Here is a 23363-nt window from a genome sequence, read left to right on the forward strand (position 1 = left end):
GCTGCAGAAAGTAACCTTGTGCATATGAAGCTTTTGCTTTATTGGAGAATTATCATTTGGGTGGATTCCTACAAGTGGGATTTCTGGGCCAACAGCAAGTGTACATGTAATTTTATTAGGTATTGCCAAGTTCCCCTCCAGAAAGGTAGTTCCAGTTTGCACTTCTACCAACAACCCGCAAAGGTGCCTCACCAATACAATGTGGCGTTGCATTTTACATTTCTTCCGGTCTCACAGGTGAGAAATGGCATCTTAGCTTTAATTTGCATTTGTTTGAATTTTTAAAAATAAATTTTATTGTGTTTCAAAGTATACAACATATTATGGGACACACATAAATAGAAGGTTACTAGAGTGAAGCAAATTAATGTATCCATCACACATTATATTTGAATTAAAAATGCATTTTAGGGACATTTTATATGTTTTTTTTTTAAATTGCTCATTTTCCTCCATTTTTCTATCAGGAGTTTGGTGCTTTGTCCTTCAATGTTTAAGAATTGGCCTCATAATTTTGCAAAACTAATTAACACTTATAGACTGGCACTTAGTTTTTGGCTGGGCATGGTGGCTCACGCCTGTAATCCCAGCACTTTGGGAGGCCGAGGCGGGCAGATGACCTAAGGTCAGGAGTCCGAGACCAGCCTGGCCAACATGGCAAAACCTCGTCTCTACTAAAAATACAAAAAGTAGCTGGGTGTGGTGGCAGAGGCCTGTAATCCCAGCTACTTGGGAGGCTGAGGCATGAGAATCACTTGAACCTGGGGAGGTGGAGGTCACAGTGAGCCAAGATGGCACCACTGCACTCCAGCCTGAGGGATTAGAGACCCTGTCTCCCAAAATAAAATAAACAAAATAAATAAAATGAAGTTCTCTGTCATGACTTCAACCAAAAAATAATAATACCTAGTACATCCGAACGCAGTATGAGATGATCTACTGTGGTGTTAGGCTTTATTTTAATGTAAACATAAAGCACATCTAAACTCTGAGAAACACAGGTAGATATGCGTTTTACCTATTTGTATAGTCAATTCCTGTTTATTATGAAACAGCTTTATCTCTTTGTGTATCTTTTAGCTCATACAGTCAAACCCCATGCTGCCAACCTCAGGACTAAATACACTGAGATGGGGCTTTACTATCTATGACAGAATAAATGTTTAAGGTGTTGCAAAGCCAGATATGAATCAGTTTTTTCTGAGTGATTGGAAACATTTTGGTACGATTTATATCCCAACTCTTTTTTGACCATTAGCAGATAAATAGGGACTATTTTCCTGTTAACAGGCTATTTTAAAATATCATTAAAAACAAATTGTATGCAGTTGTATATCCTATTTCAGTTGTGTATCTAATTATATGCCACATTCTTTCAAAAAACTGGCTTTTCATTCAGTTGTCTTACATTTGGAAGACGAATGATAACAATGTCTTTATGAAGATCACAATTTTGAAATGTTACATGTTGAGTGAGACATTGAAAGCTGTGTTTATTTTCAGTGACTGATTTTCTATGTCCATAGATGCTATAAAAACTGATCAAAGATCAACTAAAAATTCAATTACAATATTACAAATTCAACTGCAGGTACCAGTATTACATTATTTGACAGGGATAATAAAATGAGCAAAGACTGGAAATTACAGACAATAACATTGCTTTCTCAATTAACAGAAAGGATTCATAACATCTTCCTTAACGGTAGATGCGATTTGTAGAGAATGTCAAAAGAACTATTGAGAAGTCCACCTGCTGCCCCAGACTGAGGCACATCAGGGTGGTTGTGGGAGGAGTTATATTTGAGGGTTCCATTTTTCCTTAGGGTATTAAAATGCATGTCCTGGTTTGGTTTTTTTTTTTTTTGCCATTAAGTTCTCTTCTTCAAATAAAAGAATAAGGGGAGAAAGTACGGAAAAGAAACACACTAAACTTCTGGAAAAGTTAACAGAAGCTTAAAAATAACAATTTCCAAAGAATCATTCTCTTCTTGGTATAGAGCAGTACCTGTCCTAGTTGCCTTAACTTTTTCTACTCATTGGTAAAGAGAGTGATTAGTAAGACCAGTGAATTTGATACGGCCACTTGAAAGAAAAAAAGGCTATACTACAAATACCCATGAAAATAGATTTTCTATCACCTTTCCCTCTGCCTTCAAGGAGATAGTTAAAACAAAACTATGATAGCATTTGGTGATTTCCCACAAGAGTACTGTCAAACCTTTGACAGAGTATTGCTGAATCTTCAGGGAAGACCTGTAGAAAGTTGAAGGCTGTGAGCGAAATGAAAGTAGTTAGTTTCAGAGTTAGAACTTCTTTATGCTTTCTTTCAGGCATAAGTGCTTTTGTGCTAGTTCAGGAGAAAACACTTGCTTATACTGCTTACACCATTAACAAAAATAATTTCAGTATAGTGAGATTTGTCACATTTTAGCAAAATTTTTAAAAAGGGTTGAGTGTTAAACATTCTGACCCTTTTAAAAAACATGCTTAAACACATGTAAAAGCTGTAAGTGGACTAAAAATACATTAAAAAAGAGGTGGTCATAATAAAAAAAAAGAACACTTTTATACATAGGATTTTATTTTGCACTGCTGTAACATTTCATTATAGACCAAGGGAGAAAAAGAAAAAAAGGATAAAACCACCACACTGAGTAAATTACTAAAGCTTTTCTACTTTGTAACAGGATTTTCCATCTGATAGATTTATTGTCATATCCCCTTCAAAACAGACAAGATGCTTACCATATTTTAAAGATTATAGAGGTTGCCACTGAAAGAAAAATTTTACACAGTCACTGTACATCAAGGTTGAAAAACTGTCCTGCATGAAAAATATACTTAGAAATCATGTGAATAAAAGAAAAAACATTATTGTGTTTAAGGAAAGATTAAAGTCCTCATAATGTGCCGTCTAAATGTGGATACTCATTCTTCTTGGAGTCGCTAAGATGTAGGAATTTCTTGCTTCTGCCCTTTTCACTCATTATACTGTGTTTTTTCCCAACAGTATTCATTAAGGCAAACAAATCCTTTTCTGAAGAGGTCTTAAGGAAATTGTGGACAAAGCAAACTTTTGGCATTAAAACAGGTTAACATATACAAAGCCTTTAGTAATATACATTAAGCATATTTTTCTTGGACTAGTGACAAGAAAAGATGAACATGCTTGTTAACAATGTCAAAAAGTTTAAAATTCAGTGTCCAAGCAATTCCTAACAATGCTTCTGTAGCTTTAAGCTCTAAACAGTAGAGAATTTATGCAAATGCATTAAAGAATTCAAGCTTGGCAAATTACACCCAAGCAGGTTATTAAACTATATATACAGAAAGTAAATGATAAATACAGAATTAAAAGAGTCCTTCTGTTTCCTTATAGCCTTGAAAATTGACAAAGTTTCTGAGGACAGTTCTATAATATTAAACATTAGGTAACCACAGATGTTGGGAAACCTAACTACACAAACCGATTTAAAATACTCAAGATGACTTTGTAGTGTTTAATACAATTCAGTTCGTAGTTAAGGGCACAAGACAACGTTTAACAAAAATAATCACATCAATTGACCTAGAAATCAAATGCAAATAGATATGAATACAATCTCCAAAATCTGTCTTTTAAGTGAACATTAACCATTTATTCAAAGTTATACAAGAATTTGAAGGATTAAAGTCTTCTGTGACATAAAGCCATCTCAAATAGTTTCATGTCTCAGCTGAGCAGGAGGAGAGGGGGTGAAAGAATAAGTGAGTAGGCCCCGTTGGGCAGCTAGACAGTAAAAACAGACTCAACAGCAGCCGCCCCCAGCCTGCTGTCCTCCCTGATTGCCTGCATGTGTTGCATTAGTAGCAGCATGCTGAGGGCCAATTTTAATGCCATTTGCCTGAAATAAAAGAGAACAGAACAATAAATATGCCCAGACACAACCAGACAATATAGTTTAACTAGATTCTTAAAAAACCCATTTAATTCTTTATGATACAATTTTATCAAACAACTGAGAAAAATACAGTAAGTAGATTTTAGCAACAATTAAAACAATATCTCTTAAGGGATGTTCCTTCCTTTTAAAAACACTGTGGAAATGTTTCTGAAAATAATTCTTTATCATATCAGGTACGGGGTAAACAGATATTGGATAATGCTGCTTTTCAAGAAATTCTCATAATGCAGAAATCGTTTAAAATAATTATTGCAAGTAATCTTTAAAGCATAAAAATACCCAAAGCCCATGCTGCTTTAATACAACATAAAATCTTTTCTCTAGACAGTGTTTCTGTTCCATGTTGAATCAGCTGTACAGGCTAAGGGCATATGAGTGTTCTGTGTCATCAATAATTTCTATGATCCCCAAAGACATGGCAGCTTGCCAAGAACCCACACGCAGAGTAGTTCTTTCATTCATCAAACTCACACTTATGTCTTAACCCTCACTCCCTCAAGTGGATTTTACCTAAAAATACAACACTTTGAGAAAAGTAATACGGTAGCTTCAGAAATTAAGCTCTTAAGGAAACTTTACGTCACAGTAAATCTCAGATTTATAGTGCTTGGCAGTTGTTCTGCAACAGTAGTAGCCTTGGGGTTTCTGGCACTAGCTCAGTATTGACAGCAGCTGATGTGGTTTCTTTTCGCTCTTTTGACTCCTCTTTAATAAAAAGCATGCCCTATGGCTCATTGGTTTTGCCCCCTCTGGGCTGGTAGCAACTTCTTGAGGAGTCAAGGAGTCAGACTTGGCATTAGGCCAAATAAATAGCATGGCCTGTTGGCTCCTGACAGCACATTACAATCAAAGCTGCATAAGGCACAGTAAAGCAGTCAGCTACTATATGAAACCAGACAGAAACAATGAATGTGCCCTTTTAGATAGAGGCCCAATTACTGTTCAATTTATATGGCATTAGTCTCTGAATGGTGTCATCTTTAAACTAACTCAAGAAGTACTGTCATATAAGCCTAGAAGATAGGATTTAGAAACTATATTACTCCAAATTAAACAATGAAAAAACCATGTACTTTTTGTAAACCTTAGGCAAACTGCTGTTTGTTTTAGCAGAGACTACTGAAGTAATAGAGAGCCTCATTTATGTATAGGATGAGAGAGACATACATAATGGCTTCCTAACACAATGCTTTTCTAACTGCAACTGGGGAGAAACCAGGGCTTTTCTTTCAGAAGCCAGAAATCTTAATACAGAATGGCAAACATATTTATGTAAGAATAAGTATGCTATATCCACATAAACATTTTGAAATAAATACAGATAAACGCAGAGTGGGGATGTGGGTCAAGTGATGATCTTTGGTGAACACTCTGAATTAGATGCTTCAAAGCTTTACATTTTAGCCTAATCATGTTGACCAAAACAGGATCAAAATAACATTACAAAAAACCCTATGCCAAATGCCAATTTTATATATATATATATATATGAATTTAGTCTCCTGAAAACATGCTATGCTATATTGGGAGTAATTTCCAAATTTGGTATTTCCCTCTTTCCTACCAGATAACAGAGAGAGCATCTTGCATTAGTACATAGTACATGCATTTATATACCAGAACATTATTCCCAAAGCAGATGACACCATATGGTCACGTGGATAAAAGTGGCTTTTCTTTTCTCTTTGGGGGATTTATATTATTTTGCACTGCTTGCAATGAATGGATAGGGCCACTTACTTTAATCCATTTCCATAGACAATGTGTTGCTGCTCTACTAGAACATAAATATTTAACTACTATACCACATATACCAATTTTTCAGTTGGATGACTGTAAACTAATGGTGTTAACTGATTATCATGATTGATTTTAGGAATAAAAAAAATTATAAAACAATGAATCCAAATAGTAATTAAAAGTGAATTATAAATTAATATTAACAATATTTATATGTATATACCTCATTATTAATGTCAAAGACTCCTTCTTGAATTTTTTCATAAATTTCTTTTGCTGTATTAATAAATGCCTGAAATATAGAGAAATTGGTTCATATTATATAAAACCAAAGCAGTAAAATAACATTATATATGCTCTATAGAATATCATAACGTTCAACATATGAAAGTCAATCGATGTAATACATATTAATAAAGAACAAAGATCATATTAATATAACATATTAATAAAGAACAATTGATGTAATACATATTAATAAACAAGCCCACATGATCATCAATAGACACAGAAAAAGCATTTGACGAAATCCAACACTTCATGATAAAAACACTCAACTAGAAATAGAAGGGAACTCCTCAACCTGATCTAAAGAATGGCATCTAAGAAAAACTACACCTAACATCATATTAGAAGATGAAGGCTGAAAGCCTTTCCCCTAAGATTAAGAACAAAGAATGTATGCACATGCTAATTAGCATTACAAACAGCATTATTCACAACAGCCAACAAGTGCAAACAACAGAAATGTTCAGTCAGTAAAAAACAAAATTTGAGATATTCAATTAGTAGAATATTATTTGGCCATAAAAAGGAATGAAGTACTGATTCACGCTACAATGTGGATGAACCTTAAAAACACTGCTAAATGAAAGAAGGCAGACACAAAAGGCCACAATACTACAACTCCATCTGTATGAAATGTGTAGAATAGGCAAATCCATGGAGACAGAAAGTAGATTACTGGTTGCCAGAAGCTAGGTGGAAGGGAAAAAGGGGACAGAATGCTAATGAGTATGAGGTTTCTTTTTGGGGTAACTAAAATGTTCCGGAATTAGATAGTGGTGACAGTTGCATAACTTTGTGAATAGACTAAAAACCACTAAATTGTCTTATTTATTTATTTTTGAGACAGGGTCTCACCCTGTCGCCTAGGATGGAGTGCAGTGGTGCGATCTCGGCTCACTGCAAACTCTACCTCCCAGTTCAAGTGATCCTCCCACTTCAGCCTCCTGAGTAGCTGGGACTACAGGTGTGTGCTGCCGCCCAGCTAATGAATTGTATAGTTTAAACGCATCAATTTTATGGTATGTGAATTATATCTCAAAAGAAAACATCATGACCATGAGAGGAAAAAAGAATATTGGAATATGAGAACAGCACATAGAGAAAAACACATTTCAATTATGTAAACTGCATAATCCTCCATGTAAAAACTAGCTTACTTCTGGAGAATACAGTTCCACTCAGGGCCTTTTTTGCCATGATAATGTATTATTTAGTATATAGTTTAAGAGAGCAAAATCAAAGGATGCTTATGATAAAGAGATAAAAGACAGCTCAACTTCTTTGCCATTAAATTGTCAAAATAAAAAACCAGTGTAGACCAAATGAAGCCTATGAATACCAAAATTTATACACAAGCATTCTCTATGTAAAATATTTAGAAATTCTATATAAATATTACGAATGCTATAGAAGGCATATACAAACCCTGAATAGGTTCTAAACTATCAGATTTGACAGATCACATATAACAGTACCAATCAATAAAGTCCTCTTCAATTAGCATTCTATAAAAATTCATAAAAGAAAGCTATACTCCATTACCACTGATACAGACCTAATTCAAAGTTTAAAAAGTAAACAGGATTCATGGAGAGGAACAAATCATACCTTTCATCTTTTCTACACTGGAAACATTTGACTGCTGAACTTGCCATCAGAGCTTTTGTTTCCTAATTAACAGGACTGATATGTTTTCACCTTTAAAGGCCTTACAGCTCCCCAGAGTAATCAATCTACTGCAGCTCAATTACTGCACCAAGCACACACCAGTCAGTGAAGGAGATCTGAACGTCTGCGGCAGGAGCACAGAGATATGAATATGCATAAACTCTAAGTGGCTGATCGAATCATCACAGAGGGTCATGAGAATTTGCAGCAAAATAATGAGAAGAATTAATCACTGCAGATTCACAAGGCACTTAGGACGTGAGTGCGCTTTTCATGTATGTGCTGGAGCTAAACTGAAGAGGGAACTGGCTTTCAGCCAAGTATGAATTGATTCACATTCTTCAAAATTGAGGTTATCCCTATAAATAAGGAAAAACTTAACTTTATTTCCAATAACATGTCAATTACTGTGATGGCTTTAGAAATCAAGCTACCTAATACTGAAGTCAACAGATACATAAATTCACAGGGCTGGAAGTGCTTCCAAGAGCATCCACATGTACACATTTCACTAGAACGTTACATAGAATTACAAGGCCCCATAAGTGAGTTATAACTTCATACAAACAAGCACTTTTATACTACAAAAGTTATTATTAAATGTGTCAATTTACATAAAAATTGCCTTTTGGCCTGTCTGGTAATAAATCACTTTAAAAACGGGCTTAAGAAATTTCGTAAGTCACTACTAATTTTATTACCTAAATAGTACTGAATACTTTATTAAGCACTTTTAAGCACAGTTGTACCAGATGAACTGAGGATGTACATACAGTATTTTTTATCTGAAAGGCATGCAATTAACTCCAACTGAAATATAACAAATAATCTTTGGATAATGCTACATTACTTGATTGTCCAATCTCTGATTACACATTACAGACAATAAAAATCAAATATTTTCTACCCCCTGAGCATATTATAGAGGATACTATACAAACGGGTTGTTTTACATACTTCATGACAAACATTAATATTTAATATATATTAAGTGATTAATGACTAATTTTAATGAGTCCTTTGCGTTTGAAATCCAGCATGACAAATGTAGACCTTAATATACTTGTTTTAAAAGTATGTGGCTATCTGCAATAACACTAGGCTTTGCACACACACAGAAACAATAAAATATGTGCTATGGACTTTGAAATTGCTGAGTTCCTAAATATAATGAACATTAACCAAATACTAGTAAGGCTTATGAGAGGTCAAATAAAAGTTCTAAGGTAAGAGCCTTGGGTGTCACAGATAAAATCTCCTCCACTTAAGATGCAAAACATTTCCAAAAAGATCAGAAATTATGTGTATAACACACTGGCTGGGATTTTAAAAAATCGATCATTTCACTCTATTCATTAAATATCAATCCCATATATAAACTTTTTAAGGTATAGATGTTTCTAATCCATCTTTAGACCACTGCATTCCATATATATATAATGTACAAAAATACATTTTAAGTATTGCTTGGTAAATATCTCAAGGCAGTACTAATATTCTTCACAGAATTAGTTTAATTTGAATGGTTAAGCTAGTCCCTTACCTTATCTATAGATATTAAACATACTGTAGTTTTGAATCTCTAGCACAATACCTAAAATAGCATAGGTACTTAAACTGCCTTTGTTAAACTCAATTACCCTTAGCAAGGAAGTACCTACAGGGTAAGGTGGGCTTACATGAAATTGCTGGTTTCTTTTTGCTTATGTACATCTCTTTGGGGGCAAGCTCTTTTAAGACTTCATTAAGGGACAAGCAGTAGGCAAAACTAATAGGTTTTAGAATAGGAAAAAATATTTGTTGACAAACTGATGTCAAATGATTTCATTTGTTTCAATGATTTCATTGTTTGTACCATGAAACAAGCAATGTCTAGGCAGATCCACGATTATCAAGTATAAACAGATTTCTCTGCAGCCAACTGAATTTGGTGGTCCTCCTGCTTCCCCATGTGGCCAGTGCTCTGTTGCAGTATCAGAAGCCTGCCTCTCTCATTTTACCACTAGCCCTTCCTTTTCCCCAGACTTTAACTGCCACATTCAGTCCTTTACCTTCCTTTTCTTCCTTAGCCATTCATTCTCTTGCTTTCCACCTCAAACACTAATCTTTCAGTGTTTGGCAGCAGTTAATCTCAATGATACTGATAATACCTAAACTTAAGGCAAAATTTCAGGGACTTCGATTGCACAGTTGAAACAAACGTAACCACAAAAGACTATAAATATGTTGTAATTCAAATAAACATTCAGTAAATACACAAGCTAATGTGGATCTTACATATCACTGATATTTACCCAAGGGCACCTATTAAACTATTGTCACTGGCCGGGCTCGCACCTGTAATCCCAGCACTCTGGAAGGCATAGGCAGGAAGATTGCTTGAGGTCAGGAGTTTGAGACCAGCCTGGGCAATGTAGTAAGACCCCTGTCTCTATTAAGAAAAAAACTGTTGCCACATATTCAGAACTTCTGTAGGTACCATGGAAGACACAAAGATGAGGAGGACTATTGTTGCTGAACAATAGGAACGATTTAGGTAGGAATAAAACCATTTAGTTGGCAGAATCTAAGCCCAACAGCTCAAATCTCCATAAACATGGAAGAAAAAAACTTTCTGCATTAACTAATAGAATGCAGGGCAGGATTAAGGCAGGTCTCACGGATATTGTGCTAACAGGGTCTTTAAAATAGACTGGAGAGAATGGAAGCAAAGGGAAACATGAGATACTATTTTATTTTTATTATGGTTGGGCAGTTTTTAAGGCAAAATATTGAAAATAAATGATCTTCAATAGAATATTTAAATTACTTCCTTACATAACATGCTGCCACCTGGTGGCATGATAAAAATTAGGTAAGACCAGTATTTTGGACAGTTTAAATATCTTGAACAGATGCTACAGAGCAGGGTATCTTGTAAACAAGCGACTTTTAGTTTTCTCTTAGAACTGAGAAATATGAGGTAGCTAAAATGTGGCTTAATTTTCTTCTCAACTGCTAAAAGTCAATGCTATGAACATTAGGTATCCATTTGCCTAAGTTAATACTAAGTACTTACTATGGGACAATCACTATACTGATTTATAAAGGTTTTCACTATTTCTTAGAATAAATTCTAAGTATGTAAACAAATAAGAAAATTAATGTTAACTTTCTTTTGCTTTCAAGAAAGTCTATATTTGTGGGATGAAGTTAGACCTTTAAAATGAGCAGAATTACTGAGGGCTCTAGAACCAGGCTCTCCAGGATCAAATCCCAGTACCACTTCTTACCAGCTGTGTTGCTCTGGAACCAGTGCTTAGCCTCTCTGTAAAATGAGGATGATAATGTGGGGAGTATGTGCTTTTTTTATGTTCAATGATAACTGCAACATACAAAACAAATGAAAATTCCTTTCACTTGTATTAAAGACAAGTGACCCTAATAAAGTAAAGATAAATGTAGCCTACTTCATAGGATTGCTAGGAAGGTTAATGCAAAGCACTGAAAACTGTGCTTGACATGCAGTAAGCACTCAATAGGTGTGGCAGCTGTTGGCATGAATGTTTGGATGCAAAGACACATGGGGAACGACAGGAGAAGGGAGTACTGGTGCTAAAGGTATATGTGCCCTGTAGACACTACAGAGTTAAGGAGAGAAATGGTGATCAATGCTCTATAGTCAACTCAAATATCTTGATTAAATAGAGCTAAACCTTAAAAAAGTGAATTGGCAACATATAATGTGCACAATGAGCCCCCCAAAGTAAAATATATTTAATAAGACTTAGATATTGGGCAAAGATAGGACAGTCCTGTGAAAAGCACAGCAGACTAGAATTTGATATTAGGGAGTTTAAGAAACTTCTTCAAATTCTGTGACTTCTTCAAATTCTGTGATTCTATCTGATTTAGGGTCAGTGAAGAAAAACTCATACATCATCCAATAGTGGCTTTTAAATTGTATTTCAAGGCAATTCTGCAGGGGCCACCTTTTGGAATGAGATGGGAGTAGGGACAGCCCTGTAGAGGGAGAACCTCTGCCTCTTCCCCGCCTCTTTCTATAGCATCACCAGTTCCAAAGTAGAGCTGTTGTGGTGTTACTTCTCTCATACAGTTTCTCTGTGTTTCGCTAGAAGGAAAAGGGCCATTGCTAAATCTACAATCTATAATTTTCTCATTTTGTAGATATCACTGAGCTGCAAAAGGAGAAATGACTTGCCCGAGACCACACATAAATAAAGCAGAAGCAGGATTAGAATCTAATAGTCTTCTCACTACATATATCTTTCCTTTATTAGGATCAGCTATCTTTAATACAAGTCAAAGGAATTTTCATTTGTTTTATGTTGCAGTTAAAATTGAACACAAAAAGCACATACTTCCTACATCCTTTAAAACCCTTTTAGCTAGAAATTATATTGGATTTCTAGGATTATTTTTGAAAGTATATAAAATTTGCATTATTTACATCTTTTGTCTCTTTCCTACCCTTTACAAAAATTAATATCACCAGTATCAATGCTAATTAAAGGAAAGTAGGGAGCCTAAACACATCTTAATTTTAGCAGGAAAATAAAGAGGGGAAGAAACTAGAACTATTTGATTAGAAAGGTTTGGGGAATATGGCATTTAAGAATTTCCTGTTCCTAGAAAACCAAACACCGCATGTTCTCACTCATAAGTGGGAGTTGAACAATAAGAACACATGGACACAGGGAGGGGAACATCACACACTGGCGCCTGTCGGGAGGTTGGGGAAAAGGGGAGGGAGAGCATTAGGACAAATACCTAATGCACGTGGGGCTTAAAACCTAGATGATGGGTTGACAGGTGCAGCAAACCACCATGGCACATGTATACCTATGTAACAAACCTGTATGTTCAGCACATGTATCCCAGAACTTAAAAAAAATAGTTGTTTATTTTAGGGTTTGTTGCTGCAGCATAACATAGCAAAGGCTGCGCAATGCAGATTAATAATTGGTTTTCTATGTAAACTTAATAGTTTTAAAAATCATAAGTATTGCAGCATTTTACTCTTCAGTACTGAGTATACTGAACCAATGATTAACATTTTGTAATTCAAGTGAATTTAAACTTAGCTCATAAAGAAAAATTTCACTCCAAGTTATTCTTAGAATGCTTATTTATATTCAAAAGTAAATATTAAAATGTTTTCAATTAAAAAAGGAATTTCCTGTTCCTACTTTCTGTCAGAGGTAACACAAAAATGTTTAATTCCTTAGCAATTTAGTTCTTCCATTTAATAAGCATTTCCTGAGTGCTTGATTTGTACCAGGCACTGAGGACACTCGGATAAATATGAATACCTTAAATCTCAAGAATGTGGTATATAGGATAGATATGCATCCAATATGGGAACATAGAAGAAAAAACTCATCAGTTGCTTAGATGAGTAAGGTGGCATGACCACTTCTGAGAGAGAAAAGCCCTGCAAGTGTGAAGGCCTGATAGACAGGTAAGCTCCCACTCATATATTAGGAAAACTGAGGGGAAGAAGGGCATTCTGGACAGAGAAGCAGATTTTAAGTTCAATTCTGTTGGAATCTGGGGACAGCCAGGAATGTGAGATAAAGTTAGAGATGTGGCCCTATAGGCAGAGGAACCCTGAAAAGGTAAGAAGCAGGCGAGGGACAAAATCAGAGGAGAGTTTGGAGAATGAATCACAAGGGGACGACACTGGCCACAGGGAGACTGAGGAGTCCAGAGCAATAACCCAAGAAAGAAAGGTCAGATGGTGGCAACGAGAACGAATGGCAAAGCTCAAACCTAGTATCTGTTGTGAAGAAATTAACAGGACTTTAAGTGACAGAGTAAAATGGTGATATGTTTATGGATGACTCCGCTTTTGGTTTAAGTGATGAGATAAAAGGGTATACCATGAATTGAGATAAATTAAAAAGGAAGAAAATCAGTTTTCGAGGAAGGAATGAAAAATTTCTTTTAGACACGTGGAATTCTAATACATCGTACACGTGGGAAAGTCTTGGTAGATGGCAATCTATATAATTGCGCATATATATAATCTATATGGGAATATAAGCTACAGATAAATGTGAGTGTGTAAGTGTATGACATGCATTTATTAGCATAATTTTCTTGGGTAATGTTTAGCCACCCTGGTTTAGAAGTATAGAAAATGGATGCAACTTTCAAAGTCAGAGTTTGGATCATCTATGAAGTTTCGGGGATGATGGCCAAATTAGAGGTGAAGAAGCTGATGCTAGTCAGCCAAGTCTACCAAAATGTGGAGGAGAGCGATTTATTAAACTAAGCTATCCTCAAGGGATACTGGAAAACTGCTGAGGAAGGCCAGGTCAGATTTCCAGTGAAGTCCTGTGGTATGCATTCATGGGCTTAACACTCAGAATAGGTTTAAGGGGGAAATAAAAGCCTTCAGTTTACAACCTCATTACAGCTATATAAAAATACTCATTCCACCAGTTACAAAAAAGCCCAAGACAAGATGGTCCCTCAATGCAAATAAGGTCTACAGACTTTCAAGTACTGAGACAGAATGCAAGTATTAGCAAGGGGCCTTGAAACTGGTAGTCTTCCTAGTTACTAATGTCTTAGTAAGTCATGTGTTCTCTCTGGACATAGAAATTCATCTATCCTGTCAGTTTAGGTGGCTTGGTGGGTTACTGCAATCTGTCTTAGGGTTAGCTGGTTGTATTTTCAGCTATTGTCTTGGTGGTATCTAGTACTTCAGTAGCATAAATACTTCAGCAGCATGAGCATAAGGCTTCTGGGAAGGGTGGGGGTTTACCTAGCCTGCCATTATGACATGAACATTTCTCCATCTAAAAAGGCCTTTTCAAACCACAAAGATTCGAGGCAGCTACTGAAGGAAGAAGCACCTGATGAGAGGCCAATTTGCTTGTCTGGATTTTTTTTTTTTTTTTTTTTTTTTTGAGACACAGGGTCTCCCTTTGTTGCCCTGGCTGGAGTGCAGTGGTATGATCTCAGCTCACTGAAGCCTTGCCCTCCTGGGCTCAAGTGATCCTCCTACCTCATAGCTGGGAGTACAGCAGGCATGTCCCACCATGCCTGGCTAATTTTTTATTTTTTTGTAGAGATGGGGTTTTGCCATGTGGGCCAGGCTGGTCTCAAACTCCTGGCCTCAAGTTATCTGCCCACCTTGGCCTCCCTAAGTGCTGGGAGTATAGGTGTGAGCTACCATGCCCAGCCTCATCTGGATTTTCTAAAATCTCATGTTTTAAAATGCTTGGGCAAAGATAAGGTTTAGGACAGAATTCTACCTACATGTAACATGTGGGACCAAAGCATAACCAGAATGAAAGACTGAAGGAAGAAGAACATGGTTGAAGCAAATACATACTTACTCATCCAAACTTTTGTTATCTACCATGTGGGGGTTGCAGAAATGAAAAGAGTCTGTGTCTTTAAAGAACTCAATCCTTATGGTGGGCTGACATGACGAACAAGTGCAATGATATCATACTAAGGTGAATTCATGCCCAGGACGACACAGGAATAAGTAGAAGAAAACGTCTATCAATTCGGATGTCATGCGTGGTGGCTGGTGGCAGAAGAAAGACATGCTGGTGTCATGGAACACATTCCAGAGGAGGGATCAGACTTGACCATATCCTTGGAGGATCAAGTCGGAAGGAAGGGCATTTCAAGTGCAAAGAATACTTTTTTGTGGAGAAGGGGAGAGAACACTGTAAAGCTGATCGACTCTTAGTTTACTATGGAGAGCATATGGTGTGAGGGGTTGGCAATCAAAGCATCCTGTATGCCAAGCTAAGGAATTTGATGCTGAAGCTGTGGGGAACCACTGCATGGTTAATAAAACTGGAGAGACATTCAACCTTCATTTTTAGAAAGATCCCAGAGGTCACAGTGTAAAGGACTGAAAAATGAAGACAGGAAGTCCAATTAGGATACAATTATGACAGAAGACAATTTGGAGAGATATTTAACAGGTAGAAACAATAACAGGTGAAAAGTGATACATATTAACTGAATAAATCAATGTCAAGGGGTAAGAGAAAGAACACTACAGAATAGAGAAGATTTGCAGACTAGAATAGAGAAAGGCTATCAGTTCAGCTGGATGTGTTAAATTGGAAGGGTGTGAAGATCACTCAGCACAACTGTCTAGGCAGCAGCTGTCAGGGTGGAGCTGAACATACAGCCTAAAAGGGTACCTGAAGTAACAGACTTAGGTGATGTCTCAAAGTGGAAAAAAGAACTGGTAAAAAAAAAATCTGGGGAAGGCCAGTGAGGTGGGGTGAGTGTAAAGGGAGAAGTAGGGAGGGACGGAAGGAGAGGAGGAGGAGAAGGAGAGGGAGCAGGACCGGGGGTGGGGAGACAGAGAGAGCGAGAGAGAGAGAATAAGAGAGCGAGAAAGAAAGAAAATGGTGTCATGGAGCTAAGAAAGAAGTTTACTGAAGAATAGTCAAAAGTATCAAATATTCCCAAAGGACTGTTTAAGCTAAGAACAGAAAAGCAGAAAAAAAAAAAGGTATAATTCTTGCTTTTTGAGCACCTATACAGTCATCATTGCTGTTAACATTTTGGTGTATTTTCTTCTAGCCTTTACATATTATGTATGATATGTTTTTATTATTCTTTTACTTATTCTCTATTATTTTGCAAGCTTTCTTTCATGCAATTACTTTTTTATAATAGACTTTTTCTAAAAGTAAAAATAAAAACCAAAAAAAAAAAAAAAAAAAAAACAACAAACCCAGAAAAGTATTTGTTAGTTGTGGCTTTTTAGGATGACCTTGGCCATGGTGGAAGAAGTCAGACTCTGAAGAGAGGTGAGAAAAAGAACAAGGAAATGGAGACAGCTCTTAATAGAAGCCAGAAGGAAAAACATCCAGGAGAAATGGAGTGAAGGGATTTTATCAGACGGTTGAAACTTAATTACATGCTGGGAGCCAAGAATCAATAAGGAAAGGGTGAATATAATGAGATGGTTTGAAGCAATAACATCTCTGAGGAAATAGGAGGAGACAGCACTCTGCCTGATTGTCCTGTGACAGAACACAATGGACTCCTCTACAGCCTCTCTTATCTCCTCAGAGTGTGACCCCTGGATCAGCAGTATCTACATTAGTTGAGGGCTGGTTACAAATGCAAGCTCCAAGGCCACACCACAGATCTACTGAATCAGAATCTGCATTTTAACAGAATTCTTAGGTGTACATTAATATCTGGGAAGCTCTAGTCAAAAAGACAACTGACAGGTAGGCTGCACATGGTGGCTCATGCCATAATCCCAGCACTTCGGGAGGCCGAGGTGGGAAAACTGCTTGAGCCGAAGAGTTTGAGACAAGCCTCGGCAACATAGAGAGACACCATCTCTACAAAAAAATCTTTTTTTTTTTTTTTTTTTTTTTTGAGACGGAGTCTCATTCTGTTGCCCAGGCTGGAGTGCAGTCGTGCGATCTCAGCTCACTGCAAGCTCCGCCTCCCAGGTTCATGCCATTCTCCTGCCTCAGCCTCCTGAGTAACGCACTACAGGTGCCTGCCGCCACGCCGGGCTAATTTTTTGTATTTTTAGTTAGAGACAGGGTTTCACCGTGTTAGGATGGTCTCCATCTCCTGACCTTGTGATCCGCCCACCTCGGCCTCCCAAAGTGCTGGGATTACAGGCGTGAATCACTGCACCCAGCCCAAAAAAAATCTTAAAAAAAAAAAAAAAAAAAAAAAAAAAAAAGACAACTGACCTGAAAAAAGGAAAAATCTTACAAGGCATTCTTAGTTTAGCTTAAAAAAAAAAAAGTAGTCTCCATGCACCCACCACAACATGTATGTGACCATGAAATGAGAGTAAGCAATAACACAGACATCAGTCCATGGTATGTTAAGAGATGTTACGCATCCCCCGCCAATTCCAATTTTAGGCATTTCAGAGACTTTGCAGGAGCCCATCCCATCACAGGCCTGGAGGCCCTAAGAGGGAAGAAAAGTTTTGTAGGTCAGGCCAGGGCCCCACCACCCTGTGTTGCCTCAGGACACTGCTTGTGTATCCCAGCCACTCCAGCTCTAGCTGCAGCTCAAAAGGTCCCAGGTATAGCTTGGGCAACTGTTAGAAAAATTTGCCGACTTTTATTTAATCCAGATTTTCCAAGTATTACTTGTGTATACAATAAATATGTGGTTATATATTAGTGTTATTAATGTAGTATATGATAGTACTCTCTCTCTCTATGGTCCTTTCTTGAGAAATTCTTCCCACTAAGTAATACCTAGTTTAGGAAGACTAGGGCATTTTACTTTATGCTCTTTGGAAATAAACTTCAAAGTGTTGTCTTGGGTGCCATTTTAAATTTAAGATCCTAGTTCAAGATAGGCAGCATAAATTCAGGTAAGAGCAAAACAGTTGGAATATCAGAGGTATAGTTAAGGATCTGGGTACCAATATTATCTGGACAGATACTAAAATATTTAAGAGTATTCACTGTAGGATTCACAGGTCAGAGACAGCTCCAAAAATAAAAGTGGTGGCACTTCCTAACAGTACTTCCTAGTCTTTACTCTCTCCTTGCTCAGGGTATCACTGAAATGAAGCATTTTATATACATGTATTAGTCCCTTTTGCCTATGAGTCTTTACTCCCTCCCAGCTCAGGGCATCACTGAAATGAAGCATTTTTGTTTGTTTGTTTGTTTTCTAAGACAGAGTCTCACTCTCTCACCCAGGCTGGAGTGCAGTGGTGCAATTTGAGCTCACTGTAACTTCCGCCTCCCTGATTCAAGTAATTCTCCTGTCTCAGCCTCCTGAGTAGATGGGACTACAGGCACAAGCCACCACGCCCAGCTAATTTTTGTATTTTTAGTAGAGATGAGGTTTCACCATATTGGTCAGGCTGGTCTCGAACTCCTGACCTCAGGTGATCTGCCCGCCTTGGCCTCCCAAAGTGCTGGGATTATAGGCATGAGCCACCACTCCCAGCTTGAAATGAAGCATTATATATCTATATATGTATTAGTCCCTTTTGCCTATGAGCCTGTAAAATAAACAGCTACTTTCAAGATACAATGGGGGCACAGGCATTGGGTAAATACTCCCATTCCAAAAATGAAAAATTGGCCAAAAGAAAGGGGCTACAGGTGCCATACAAGTTCAAAACCCAGCAGGGCAGTCATCAAATCTTAAAGCTCCAAAATAATCTTTTGACTCCATGTCCCACATCCAGGGCACAGTGGTGTGACGGGTGTGCTCCCAAGGCCTTGGGCAGCTCCATCACTGTGGCTTTGCAGGATTCAGACCCCACGGCTGCTCTCACTGGCTGGCACTGAGTGCCTGTGGCTTTTCCAAGTGATGGGTGAAAACTGTTGGTGTATCTACTATTCTGGGGTATGGAGGATGTGGTCATCTTCTCACAGCTCCACTAGGTGGTGCCCCAGTGGGGACTCTATGTGGAGCACCAAGCCTACATTTTCCCTCTGCACTGCCCTAGAAGAGGTGCTCTGTGAGGGCTCCACCCCTGCAGTAGGCTTCTGCCTGAACATCCAAAGTTTTCCATACATTCTCTGAAATCTAGGCAGAGGTTTCAAGCCTCAACTCTTGGACTCTGTGCACCCACAGGCTTACCACCACATGGAAGCTACCAAGGCTTGTGGCTAGCACCCTCTGAAACAGTGGCCCGAGCTCTACCTGGGCCCCTTTGAGCTACAGCTGGAACTAAAGTGGCTGGGATGCAGGGAGTAGTGTCCTGAGGCTGTGCAGGGTGGTGGGGCCCTGACCCTGGCCCTGACTTACAAAACCATTCTTCCTTCCTAGGCCTCTGCACCTGTGAGGGAGGGACTCCTGTGAAGTCTCTGAAATGCCTTCCAGGTCTTCTCCCCATTGTCATGGCTATTAGCATTTGGTTCCTTTTTACTTATGCCAATTTCTGCAGCCTGTCTGAATTCCTCCCCTGAAATGGGCTTTTCTTTTCTACCACATGGCCAGTCTACAAATTTATCACCTTTATGCTCTGCTTCCCATTTAAGTCTAAGTTCCAGTTTCAGGTCACTTCTCTGCTCACACATATGAGATAGGCTATTAGAGGCAGCCAGGCCACATCTTGAATGCTTTGTCACTTAGAAAAGTTTTCTGCCAGATATCTTAAATCATCACCATTCAAGTTCCAAGTTCCACAGGTCCCTAAGGCAGGGGCACAATGCAGCCAGGTTCTTTGTTAAAGCATAACAAAAGCAACCTTTGCTCCAGTCCCCAATAATTTTCTCATCTCCATCTGAGACCTCCTCAGCCTGGATTTCATTGTCCACATCTTTATCAGCATTTTGGTCACAGTTCAAGCAGTCTCTAAGACGTTCCAATTTTTTCCTCATCTTCTGAGCCCTCCACACTCTTCCAACCTCTGCCCATTACCCAGTTCCAAAGTTGTTTCCACATTTTGAGGTATCTTTATAACAAAGCCCCACTCCTCAGTACCAATTTTCTGTATTATTCCTTTCTCGCACTGCTATAAAGAAATACCTGAGACTAGGTAATTTATAAAAAAAAGAGGTTTAATTGTATCATGGTTCTGCAGGCTGTACAGGAAGCATGATACTGGTATCTGCTCAGCTTCTGGGGAGGCCTCAGGGAACTTACAATCATGGCACAAAGCAAACGGAGAGCGAGGCACTTCCCATGACCAGAGCAGGAGAAAGAGAAAGAGGTGGGAGGTACTACATGCTTTTAAACAATCAGATCTCATGAGAACTATAACGAGAACTGCACTAAGCGGTATGGTGTTAAACCATTCATAAGAAAATGCTCCCGTGATCTAGTCACCTCCTACCAGGCCCCACCTCCAACAATGGGGATTAGAATTCGGTATGAGATTTGGGGAGAGACACAGATCCAAACCCTATCTATCAATCAATCATCTATTTTCTTTCTTCTTTTCTTTTCTTTCTTCTCCTCCCTCTCCCTCTCTTTCTGTCTTTTTAAATAGAGACAGGGTCTTGCTATGTTGGCTAGGCTGGTTTTGAACTCCTAGTGTCAAGTAATCTTCCTGCTTCAGCCTCCCAAAATACCAGGATTACAGGCATAAGCCATGACATTTGCACTCATTTTTAATATTAATATCATAGCACCATCCCTCCTATTACTAAGTGAATAAAGAGGATTCATGTATTATGCTGAGTGGGTGCTTCATTTCCTCGAGTTGAACTGTATTTTATTATTCTAATTCAGTGTTTCTCAATCTCAATACTGCTGACATTTTGGACCAGATAATTCTGTGTTATGAGGAGCTATCCTTTGCATTAATTTACCACGTTGCCTCTTTTCCCCCTCAACAGATCCTTCTTGGATGAAATCATAAAGCTGATTAATAGGAAATCTACAGATTAATAGTAAACTTATTTCCAGCAACAAAGCTGTGTTATCTTATGCTGTAAATTATCCAATCCCTTACAGGGAACTGTAACAGTTAAATTTCATGGTGTCCACTTGTATTACAGTAACTGGGTCTTCGTTAAAATGTATAAACAGACTACAGCACAACATCAAAAGGAAACAGGTCCAATTCTAAACATCATCAATGTGCCATTTATATTTAACCTTAACAAATAATAATAGTCTAAAAAATCTTTTAAGAGGGTTCCCTGTGCATTAAAATTTCTCTACACATGGGTGCCAAGGATCAGCTGGGATGTGAATAATTCTCAACAGATTACAAAAAAGAGGATGATGACCTTCTCTGAAATGTCCCAACACCAACCACCACTGTCACTAGACAAGTGGGATGTGTCATTAGAATACCTGCCTTATTCTTAACCCATCACATGATCAGCTCTCGTAGAAGAGAGTCCTCCAGAGAGCAAGCTGAGGATAGATCCTGTCTGAGCCCACGGTCAGTTTCTACCCACTGTGCTAAACTGCCTCTCCCATAGAGCTCTGCTTACTCTCCTAAGGAACAAAAGGATGGCACAGTTAGGCACATCTGAGCCCTTGAAAAGCAAAAACATAAGGCATTGCACTTAGAACAAACTTCCCCGTAATTGCCATAATTGCTGTTTTTTTCTAAGTCCAAGGGTCAACCTGATCAAGAATCAATGGGCCATGCATGCCTAACATTTACCTCCTTGGATCTAATTCTGCAGGATAATTCTTGCTTAAATCTCTGAGATAGTATATTGTAATTTGTCAGCAGCATAGTTTGGTCTTGGCTCTCCTGCCATAGGAACTGATGGTGAATGCCTATCAAAGGGCAGATACCAAATAAGTGCTGGTTTAGTTCTCCTCCTTCCTACTTCTCTAAGGAGGAAGAAATCCTTTCGTTAGTCTTCCTTGATCCCAAATAAAGAAACTAAATACTTGTTTTCCAATATTACTTGTTGAATGAAATAAAAGGGATGACATTAAGACTTTATATTAGATTTTAAGGAATTACTGCTATGTTATATATCATGGTATTGTGTTATATTTTTAAAAATTACTTATATTGAAATATTTATAGGTAAAAATATTTCTGGCATTTGCTCAACAAATGGGATATAAGACTCAAAATATCTACATGGTGATAACTTCTAAAACTAGATGATGTCTATTAAGGTTTACTTTTTTAAGTGATAGTACCGATTAAGTTAATTTGAAAGAGCAGCCTGCCCAGGCATAGTGGCTTGAGCCTGTAATCCCAGCACTTTGGGAGGCTAAGGTGGGAGGATATCTTGAACCCAGGAGTCTGAGACCAGCCTGGGCAACATGGCAAGACTTTGCCTCTACAAAAAACAAAAAAATCAGCCGGGCATGGTGGCACACACCTGTCATCCCAGCTACTTGGGAGGCTGAAGCAGGAGGATCACTTGAGCCCAACAGGTTGAGGCTACAGTTCAAACCACTGTACCCCAGGCTGGGTGACAGAGCGAGACCCTGTCTCAAAAAAACAAAATAAAACAAGGCTTAACACCAGCTCTATCAACTTCATTGTGAGCCTACCAAAATGCTTTGATACACATGATGTAGAAAAACAAGCTAATGAATAAAAGTGTATTGTCCTAAAAATGCCTTTTACTTAAAAATCTGTCATGCAGACATTGTGAATGAATGCGGTTTATCTTCTAACCAGGACTTTCTTACTCCCTATTAGTACAGTTTCATCTTTAGCTACTTCTGAGAAATGTAATTAAGAAAGTCTATGCATAATATGCTGGGCATGGTGGCTCATGCCTGTAATCCCAGCACTTTGGGAGGCCACAGCAGGCGGATCATTTGAGCTTAGGAGTTTGAGACTAGCCTGGGCAACATAGTGAAACCTCGTTTCTACTAGAAGTACAAAAAATTAGCCAGGCGTGGTGGCGCATGCCTGTAGTCCCAGCTACTCAGGAGGCTGAGGTGGGAGAAGCACCTGAACCTGGGAGGTGGATGGAGGTTGCAGCGAGTTGAGATCGTGCCAATGCACTCCCAACTGGGTGAGAGCGACATTCCATCTCAAAAAAAAAAAAAAAAAAAAAGAAAGAAAGAAAATAAAGTCTATGCATAATAAAAATCTCAACATTAATTATTATTTGCTAGGCATATGCTAAACATATATGGAGGGAACTATTTGTATAAAAATTTGCCCTGTGCAGAAATGTGACATAAAGAGCTCTTGTGAAAAAGTTATGTTAGCAAAAATCTAGTAATTTGAAAAAGAAAATCTTTATTCTTCAAGAATTCATAAAATACCACAAGCTTCCACAGCCATATTCTATACTCTAACATTAGTATTTTATTGTGGTTGGGAGGCTTCTTCCT

General features: G+C 38.0%; 1 protein-coding gene across 1 annotated transcript in view; it reads right to left on the minus strand.

Moving 5' to 3' along the window:
- Positions 1-1496: 1496 nt before the first annotated feature.
- Positions 1497-23363, minus strand: part of RAB2A (RAB2A, member RAS oncogene family) — a 91028-nt gene continuing 69161 nt past the window's right edge. The window contains exons 7-8 of the mRNA XM_032759708.2: positions 5911-5979; positions 1497-3887 (exon numbers count right to left, since the gene is read on the minus strand). Of these exons, the coding sequence (XP_032615599.1) occupies positions 3792-3887; positions 5911-5979 (165 nt within the window). The 3' untranslated portion in view covers positions 1497-3791. The remainder of the gene's footprint in view (positions 3888-5910; positions 5980-23363) is intronic.

Source organism: Hylobates moloch, unplaced genomic scaffold, assembly GCF_009828535.3.
Source record: "Hylobates moloch isolate HMO894 unplaced genomic scaffold, HMol_V3 SCAFFOLD_9, whole genome shotgun sequence".
NCBI classification, from domain to species: Eukaryota; Metazoa; Chordata; class Mammalia; order Primates; family Hylobatidae; genus Hylobates; species Hylobates moloch.